The sequence below is a fragment of the Brassica napus genome, chromosome A1, assembly GCF_020379485.1.
Source record: "Brassica napus cultivar Da-Ae chromosome A1, Da-Ae, whole genome shotgun sequence".
NCBI classification, from domain to species: Eukaryota; Viridiplantae; Streptophyta; class Magnoliopsida; order Brassicales; family Brassicaceae; genus Brassica; species Brassica napus.
Genome location: NC_063434.1, coordinates 21,596,383 through 21,606,301, shown reverse-complemented (window position 1 = coordinate 21,606,301; position 9,919 = coordinate 21,596,383). Strand labels below are relative to the sequence as shown.

The 9,919-nt window shown below is 36.2% G+C and overlaps 1 protein-coding gene across 1 annotated transcript; it reads right to left on the bottom strand.

The window, feature by feature from the left end:
- Positions 1–1,213: 1,213 nt before the first annotated feature.
- Positions 1,214–3,298, bottom strand: LOC106434075. The gene is made up of 2 exons (XM_048736795.1): positions 2,537–3,298; positions 1,214–2,459 (listed from the first exon to the last, which is right to left on the bottom strand). The coding sequence occupies exons 1-2, from the start codon at positions 2,729–2,731 to the stop codon at positions 2,295–2,297; spliced, it is 360 nt and encodes a 119-aa protein (XP_048592752.1). The 5' UTR covers positions 2,732–3,298; the 3' UTR covers positions 1,214–2,294.
- Between the last annotated feature and the right edge of the window lie 6,621 nt (positions 3,299–9,919).

Below are 9,919 nucleotides of genomic sequence, written 5' to 3'. Positions count from 1 at the left end.
TAAAAATGAATAATGGTACATGAAAGTGGTAAACATGAAAATTCCCCAATTTTAATTTATATAGCTCATATTAATTTTAAATTGATGATTTATAATAAATTTCACACATTACTTTTTATACATGTTTAAACTAAAATTACTTGATAAAATTACAACATAGACTTCAGAGTATGTAGACTTCTTAGGAAATCTACACATTGTAGACTTCTTTCTATGAAATGTAGATTTCCAAAAGATAGAATCATAAAATAATTTCATGTTTTTTTTGTTTGGTCGGAAAGGGTAAATAGTAATTTTACTATCTCTTTAAGTTAGTTTACATTTCATTGGATATTGGATCTAGTTTTGCATTTCAAATCAATGTTTAGGTTATATTTGGCAAATCCCCCTTGAAACGATTGCATTCGTTGAGACATGTTTTCCATTTTTGTTACATTAAGTTTATCTTATTTTGAAATAATTAGTATACATTAAAATTTAATTATTTATTATTGATTTTTTATGTTTTCAATCAACTAGGTGTCTTGCCCGCACATGCGGGCATAATCTTCTTATAGATATTTATTATTTTATATTTTGTTACTTCAAAAACAATATGTTAAGTTATTATTTATATTCTTAACAAGTTTATACCATACATAAAATAATTTATATATGACAGAAAATTTTATTAAAATATATATACTAATTATTGTGTTGAAGTTTTCAAAACACTCATATATTAGAAATGTTTTAGACTATATTTTTATACAAATGTTTTTTCTTCATTAATATTTAATTATATATTGTTTTATATCTTAATTTTTATAATAAAAATATTATTTAAAGATAACAACACAATATATAAGTATTATCTTATTTTTAGAAATATAAAATATTATTTCAAGATAACAACAAAATATATGAGAATTATCTTTTAAAAAATTTAATATTATTAATATAAATTTTTTTTAATTAAATTATTATATATAAAAATTTATTAAGGGTAACAACGACATTAACCAGTCTAACTTTTAACGTGAGAGCTCGATTCCGAAAATTTACTTCGCAAATAATAGTATAGATAGATAGATGCCCCATTGCTCTTTTAAAATTTAAAATTAAATATATAACTAAACTAAACTAAATTACAAATGTTAATATTTTGTTACTAAGGCTCCGAATTGTAACTGCGGTTTGAGCGGTGCGGGACAAGCGGTTTAATTGCTGTGCGGTTTTAACAGTTATAAATACGAATAGTATATATAACAGTTATAAATACGAATAGATATATGGTATATGAACCGGGGCTTCTAGCTCTAGTGGTAAAGGGCTTACAACTGTGACTACCGCCACCTGGGTTCGAATCCCGGCCACTGGTGAATTAACATTTCGGCATCGCCAGGGACAGAAGACCGACACGTGGCAACACGTGACTAGTCTGAATCACTTCTGTGGGGCCAGGATACTTTTGTATAATTAAAAAAAAAGATATATATATATATGGTATATGTAGAGATTTTTGTTACTGTTAACTGCGGTGTGGGGCGGGGCGGGGTGGTTCGTAACAATCGAAGCCTAAGAGCAACTCCATTGGTAAACCTCTAAGTACGGTTCTTAGCATTTTGTTTTAATTATTTTAATTAATTTTGAAAAGTTAAGGACTTTCACTTTTTTGGGTGTCCATTGGTGAACTCCAAAGTGAGGTTCTTAGAAATAAAATAATATTGTTAAATTTATGGAAAATAAAATTTTATTTATTGAAAAATAAATATTAAACATACAATAATTATGATTGTTGATGACCAAATTTTGCAAATATATTCTCAATTAAATCGGTCTTCAATCATTCATGTATCCTTTGGTCGCGAAGTTCACTCCGAATGGCAAGCATATTACCGAGATTCGTAGGCATGTTTGTAGAGAACGAGAAATCCACCTCTGAACTTCTGCTTGTTTCTCCTTCTACGAATATAGATGTATCAAATTGACTGTATCCATCTCGTTCGTCTTCCTCTACCACTGGATTTAAACTAGTTCAAGCTAGAAAGTTTGAAATGAAATAAAAAGTTAATGTTTAGAAACTTGAATGTTTGAAATGAAGTCGAAATAGAGAGAGTTCTGAAACTTTGAAGTTACTGATGCAAGAACTTTAGAAATAGAGAACGTTCAAAAACTCTAAAAAGATTTATGAACTCACCTTATGCGGCATACTCAAGCTCGGACACTCGGGCTATGAGCTTCTCCACCTCTGCCTGAAAAATTATAAAACATTTGTCAACATTTTGAAGTATGCCAGACACATAACCTAAATCTTAAACCAAAGATACAAGGCAACTCACCTTTAGCTCCTGATTCTCGACTTCCAGCTTTACCACCAGGGATTTATGCTCTTCACATTTTTCCAGCCTCGTTTTCATGATCTGTAGATCTTCCTCCACTGCACAGACCCAGGGCTGCCTGTAATGCATGCCATCATCCTACAGAAATATAACAAGTATGATTAAATTTTGTAAGAAACCTAGAGAGACAGAAATAGAACAGGTAGTTCACTTACTTTGTACTCCTTGCATGTGAAGAACCTCTTTCCGGGTAGGTAGTCAAAGACTTCTGCTGGAGCTCTCTCGCGCACTAAGCGTCTCCCACATACACACCGTTCTTGAATTCCTTGCATCGAATCAGTTACAAAATGTAGGCTATCGAAGATGGCCTTTTGCGCCTTCATAGATCTCCTCTCTTCATTAGGATCCATGATCTTCAAAATGTAATTAAATTAGTCTCATAAGCGAACAACTAGGAGGAAACTCATTTTTAGTTGCTTGAATGAATAACATAAGCAAACAAGTTGACATAAGCAAACAAGAACACAACGACAATCAGAAACAACAATCGATCCCTAACTTGATTTTAAACCCGAAATCGATCTCTAAAACCCCCAAATCGGAAACAAAAATCGTATCCCAATTCGTCTTCGAACCCTAACGAAAACCCTAATTTCAAATCGATCCCCAAATCGATTTTAAACCCAAAATCGACCACAAAAGTGAGAGAAAAACAGCATGGAACAAGTAGAAATCCATAAATCGAACCCTAAACAACTCGGATTAAGCATGCGGAAATCGATTTACCTTAGAGCAATGACGATCGCCGAATCGCAGAAAATCTCCCTTTGAAGTTTTTTTTTCTTTCTCTCGCGTAAAATGATAGGATTTTTTTCCCCAAACGAAACTAGAGCAAAGAGAGAACCAGTTACAGATTGCCACGTCGTTTAGGATTAACCTCTAAAAATCTTTAATTAAGAGGTGCTTCTACTGAAAACACAACATTATATTAATATTCTAATCAAAACCGCGTAAGAGGCTGGGCTATGAACTTCTTAAAAGCCAGCGATGGAGCTGGTCTAAGAGACTCACATTAAGATCTTCGAGGTTGGAGACTTGGCGGTGCTCAAATAATTTTCGAAAAATTTTGTATCCTCAGACGTCTAATCAATCTTTCCATGTCAATAGAGGTTGAAAATTCAACGCCATTTAATAATGTATCGAATAATCTGTCTCGGCCAGGCCCTAGTCTTTGCATAAATAGTACTATATCCCTAGAGAAACTTTGTCCCTAATCAAAATTAAACGAGCAATTCCGATGTAAATATATTACAAGAAATCCTATAAACTGGGTAAAACACTGCTACGTATTTACGAAAAAAACACTGGTACAACTGGTGTTTACTTTAATTTAAAACATTAGCTTCTTTTTTTTTTGAACTCTATTTAAAACATTAGCTTATTGACAGATTTATTTACATTTTCCAGATTTACTTACATTCTCCACTTTTCTATCGTCTTTCTCCTACTTTTGATTTTTATATTATTTTTTACCATCAGAAATTCTTACAAAAATCGACCACTGCATGGCCTAAAAAGAAAACATATCTAAAGACTCTAAAAAGAAAACATATCTCCATTGGATTTTCTTTGTACAGACTACAGAGCGTGTTAATAAACCGTTTAGATTAATCACTATTCTTGTTCGATCTTTAGTCTTCCCACTTTAACAAGAAGAGCAAACACCTCCAGATGATATAAGCACGCGTTCTTTGCTCCTTACACCAGTCCCAGCAACGGAGCTTCGAAATCTTCATTTTCTTTCACAACCTCTACGTGGTAGTTTTCTGTTTTGTTTTAGTGGTAAGACCATGTGTTTTTGAGGTAGTTTTGGAGTAATGAGAAGTAAGGAGAGCTATGGAATATATAGAGAGGCTAAATGTAGTAATTAAGTTTAGAGAGAGAGAGAGAGAGAGAGAGAGAGAGAGAGAGAGAGAGAGAGAGAGAGAGAGAGAGAGAGAGAGAGAGAGAGAGAGAGAGAGAGAGAGAGAGAGAGAGAGAGAGAGAGGTGGCTAGTTTACTTCTGTTCTTATTTCACTCGCTTTGCCTTCACCCATCACTCACTTATCGTATTTTATATCCAAAAAGCGGGAAAAACAAAAGAAAATTATGATAAAAAGAGTTGAACAGTTACGTGTTTGTAATACATAATTCCTAGCTATTCGTAGTGCTCAAATATAGAGAGCATGTCATGTATATTTTTGTACGATTTTTCCCGATCTGACATTTCTAAGTTTGTGACTTTTTCTGTATTTTCCCTTTTTCGTCCCTGTCAAAACGACAAATTGGAGATAATAAGTTTGTGGGCATAAAATTTAAATTTAGTAGATTATGAAACAAAAATCACTTATAAACTCAAACAATACTCCAAATATTAGACATGATCAATCTTAGCTTGTATACACTACAAGAAAACAGCAAAATTCTGACGGACGTTCCGACGGAAAATGAAATCCTCGGAAAATTCCGAGGAAATTCCGAGGAAACACAAAATTTGGTTTCCTCGGAATTTCCTCGGAATATACCGATGGAATTCCGAGGAAATATCATTTCGTCGGAATATTCTTATGGAATACCGAGGAAAATTGTATTCCTCGGAAAAAACCGATGAATTCCGAGGAAATATTATAGACGTTAGAGAGCCGTTGGGGGATTTTAAAAATTCCGAGGAAATTCCGACGAACTAGCCGTTGGCATCGGAATTCCGTCGGAATTTCCTCGGTCTGTCGGAAGGATTTCAACTATAAATACAAGCACCCCTCTTCCTCTTCATTCGCTCCATATCTTCATCCTCCCTCTCACTCTCTTTACACACGAATTTGATTCATAAAAAACATGTCTTCTTCAAATTATTTTCGTTCTTGGATCGATCGACCTCATTTGGATCCGAACACGAGATTGCTTACGGAAGAATACCAACGAGGTATAACCGAATTCATGGGGTTAGTTCACCGACAACCGGAAGCAAAAACAGGTATGTTAAGATGTCCTTGCTCTAATTGTAAAAATAAAAAGGTTATTAAAGAGTGGGATGTTTGGACTCATCTATATTTGAGTGGGTTTGCACGAAGTTACAAAATTTGGTATCATCATGGGAAAACTGATTATGAACATGGTAGTACTAGCAAACCTCAGCCAGCGGTTAGATTAGAAGAACCAATTAGAACAGATGTAGATTATGGTGTAGGTACTGAGCAGATGGTAAATGATCATTTTAGAGGGGGAGATTTATCCAATGCCGAAGCTAGGAGATTTTATGATATGTTGGATGCTGGAAAGCAACCATTGTACGAAGGTTGCAGAGATGGTCATTCAGCTTTATCATCTGCTACAAGATTGATGGGCATTAAGACGGATTATAATTTGGCGGAAGACTGTGTATATGCGATTGCTGATTATGTAAAAGGTATTCTACCCGAAGATAATGTAGCTCCTGGCTCATACTACGAGGTTCAGAAACTCGTAGCTGGTCTTGGTTTATCGTATCAGGTAATAGATGTATGCAGAGACAACTGCATGCTTTATTGGAGGGCGGATGAACAGCGGGTTTCATGCAAATTTTGTGGGAAGCCTCGTTATAAAGATACGAGTGGAAGAGTTCCAGTGCCATATAAAAGAATGTGGTATTTGCCTTTGACGAAAAGGTTGCAGAGGTTGTATATGTCTGAACGCACAGCGCAACCAATGAGATGGCATGCGGAGCACTCAACAGATGGTGAGATCAGACATCCTTCAGATGCAAAAGCGTGGAAGCATTTCCAATCAAAGTATCCCGACTTTGCGTATGAGAGAAGAAATGTCTACCTTGGATTATGTACTGATGGTTTCAGCCCGTTTGGCAAGAGTGGAAGACAGTATTCTCTATGGCCAGTCATTCTTACACCATACAACCTACCCCCAAACTTGTGCTTGCGACGAGAGTTTTTGTTTCTCTCGATTCTTGTTCCCGGACCAGAGCATCCTAAGAGATCACTTGATGTGTTTCTTCAGCCACTAATATATGAGTTGCAACAACTATGGGCTCAAGGTGCTGAAACATACGATGTTTCGTATAAAGAAAACTTTCAAATGCGGGCAGTACTAATGTGGACAATAAGTGATTTTCCAGCATATGGTATGTTATCTGGATGGACAACGCATGGAAGGCTATCATGTCCATATTGTCAAGATAACACTGATGCTTTCCAACTAAAACACGGAAGGAAAACATGTTGGTTTGACTGTCACAGGAGATTTCTACCACCAGATCATCCATATCGTAGAAGTAGGAATTTGTTTACGAAGAACAAGAGGGTGTTTGACAGTCCACCTCCGGAAATTTGTGGGAAAAATTTGAAGACACAACTTAGAGATTTTGGTGCAGAAAGGACGCCAGACGTCGGTGGACATGAGCGTTTTCCGGTAGATGGTGTTGGAGACCTACATAACTGGCACAAAAAAAATATTTTCTGGGATCTGCCATACTGGGAGGATCATCTACTAAGGCATAATTTAGATGTCATGCATATTGAGAAGAACTTTTTTGACAATCTCATGAACACGATCCTTAATGTTCAAGGTAAAACAAAGGATAATTTGAAGTCAAGACTGGATTTAGTCGATATATGTGCTCGTTCAGAACTTCATGTTGATGAGAATGGTAGGGCTCCTTTTCCCATATACCGACTTGATGCAGCGGGAACGGATGCGTTCTTTGATTGGATTTCAAACGATGTGGAATTTCCAGACGGTTACGCATCTAATTTGCGTAACTGTATCGACAGAAAGGAAGGAAAGTTTACTGGCTTGAAAAGCCACGATTGCCATGTAATGATGCAGCGCCTCTTTCCGTTTGCCTTCAAGGAACTATTACCACGAAATGTTCATGAAGCAATTGCAGGGATAAGTGGTTTCTTCCGCGATTTATGCACGAGATCAGTGACTCTTGAAGGTATTGAAAATTTGAAGACTAACATAGCCGTGATTCAGTGCAACCTTGAGAAGATATTTCCTCCATCATTTTTTGATGTTATGGAGCATCTTGTTATTCACCTGGTAAGAGAATTGGAACTTGGTGGTCCTGTGCAGTATAGATGGATGTATCTGTATGAGCGGTATATGTTCCATTTGAAGAAGATGGTGAAAAATTTAAGTAGGGTGGAAGGTTCTATAGTCGCACAGATGATCAATGAAGAAACTTCAAACTTTGCCGAGTACTACTTTCCAGCAGAAGTTCAGACCAAAAACAGAAGACCTGCTCGGCATGATGATAGAGGCGAACGGGCAACATATCATTGGAAGGTTCCAGACATTTTCACAGACGTTGGACGACTTAGCAGAAAACCAAAGGACCGTCGACTTACTGATCAGGAGCGCAGTCATTTGCAAACATATTTACTCACCAACTGCGAAGATGTTCTTCAATATGAGAGGATTTTCATGGCAGAAAAGCGGTTCGAATATAGATACGCCACAGAGGACGAACTAGAAGAAATGAAGCAGAGAGAATTTGGTGGATGGATGTTTACTTATGTGAGTGATGGTTTGGCCAGAGGTGAAACATTTGACGATTGGATACGCGAGATGGTCGTTGGACCAAACTTTGTTGTGAAGTCATATCCGAGATTTTGTACTCGAGGATATGCATTCACAACTCAGAAGAGGAGACGTTCGAGTACGACTTATGATGCTGGTGTTTGTTCTGCATCAGGAGATGATGTATACTACGGACACATAAATGAGATTTTGGAAATCAAGTATTTGGGCATGGTTGGATTGCGCTGTACTGTTTTCTATTGTGATTGGCACGACAACACTCCAGATCGAGGTGTGAGAACAGATGCATTTGGTGTTACATCAGTAAATTCGAGACGGAAGCTGCAATATTATGATCCTTTCATTCTTGCTTCTCAGGCCGATCAGGTTTGTTATATCAAGTACCCCCGGGTAAGGAACAGAGATGATCCATGGGTTACTGTTACAAGACTCAACCCGAGAGGCCGAGTTCAGGGAAGTTCTGAGCTGGAAGACCCACTACAACCAAGCACATCCGGCAACTTAAGTGCAGCAGAAGATTTAAGTGGAGTTGGCCTTGTAGTCGATTTAACCGACTTCGGAGAGGAAGCCGCCGTTCACGTAGAGGATGAACCAGTGATTGGAGAGTTTCACCAAGATCCTGATTCAGATTCATCTGGTGATGACGACTCGGAAACAGACTAGCGTCGACCTTTTTTTTTTTTTAAATATAAATACCGAGGAAATTCCGAGGGCAGATAGGTTTTCCTCGGAATTTCCTCGGAATAGATCTTGTCGATTTAGGGATTTGATTATACATTCCCTTTCCTCGGAATCTCCTCGGAATTTTCCGAGGAAATTCCGACGAAGATAAGGTTTTCCTCGGAATTTCCTCGGAAAATTCCGAGGAAATTCCGAGGAACTTGGGGTTTTAAACCGAAAATAACTTTTTACGGATTGAATAACACGTATATAACCTTCATTAAGTGTCTTAACGAGATTATGATGTTTGGAACTAGGAACTTTGGTGTTTTACCCAATAACAAACACTTTTACGATTGCATGAACGAAAACTACACAACATAAGAGAAACACTTATACACTTTAATAAACGGTAAAGGGAATACTTACAATTATTTTTGAAATTTTGTTATTTCATGGTTTATGATCATCTATACAAAGAATCCTCAATGGTATGCATTATAATTGTATAAGAAATGAAATACGGCGAAAATAATCGATGTTTTAAAACCCCAAACCCTGGTTCCTCAGAATTTCCTCGGTAATTACCGAGGGTATTCCGAGGAATCCTGGTTCCTCGGAATATTTTCATTTAACCGGGCAAACCAAGCCGCCAAATATTTTGCGAAAATTGAATTAAAGATTTCCGAGGAAATTCCGACGGAAATATAAAATATTTCCGAGGAAATTACGACGGATAGTTTCCGTCGGACGCCTCATAATATTAGGGCGAGCCCGATCTTCTTCCCCATTTCTCTCTTCCTCTCCGCGCCGCACAGGCTCTTCCTCTCGCGATTTCCGGCGACTCCACCGTTCTCTCTCGCGATTTCCGGCGAATCTGCCCTAATCCTCCCCCATAATCATGTATGAACCCTATCCCACTCTCTTAGGGTAGATTTGTATGGTTTTTAAGTAGATTTGATGATTTTGGAATGAGATTTATAGATTTTTGTTAGGTTGAATGGTAGGATTCTGTAAAATCGAGTTTGATTATGTATTTCACTTGATTTGGATTTTTTTTTTTGGTTTTTATTGATTTTGTGGTTATAAAAATCGAATTTGTAATTATATATATATATTCAATACGTTTTTTGTATATAAAATCTATTTTTTGCATTTTAAAATCATTTATATATTTATTAATGATTTTTAAAATCTATAAAACTTTTTTTGTGATTAAAAATCATATATATAATATTTAAAATCATTTTTTTGTGGTAATAAAACGTTTTATGTATTTTATATATAAAATATAAATTTCTATATTTATTAAACATTTTTAATATTATTAAAACTATTTTTTGTAATTATTAAACTGTTTTTGG

Excerpts from the sequence above, each read along its gene's own strand:
- LOC106434075 (XM_048736795.1), bottom strand. The coding sequence starts at position 2,731 with ATGGATCCTAATGAAGAGAGGAGATCTATGAAGGCGCAAAAGGCCATC. Across the intron at positions 2,460-2,536 it reads TCACATGCAAGGAGTACAAA|GATGATGGCATGCATTACAG; the intron begins GTAAGTGAACTA and ends ATATTTCTGTAG.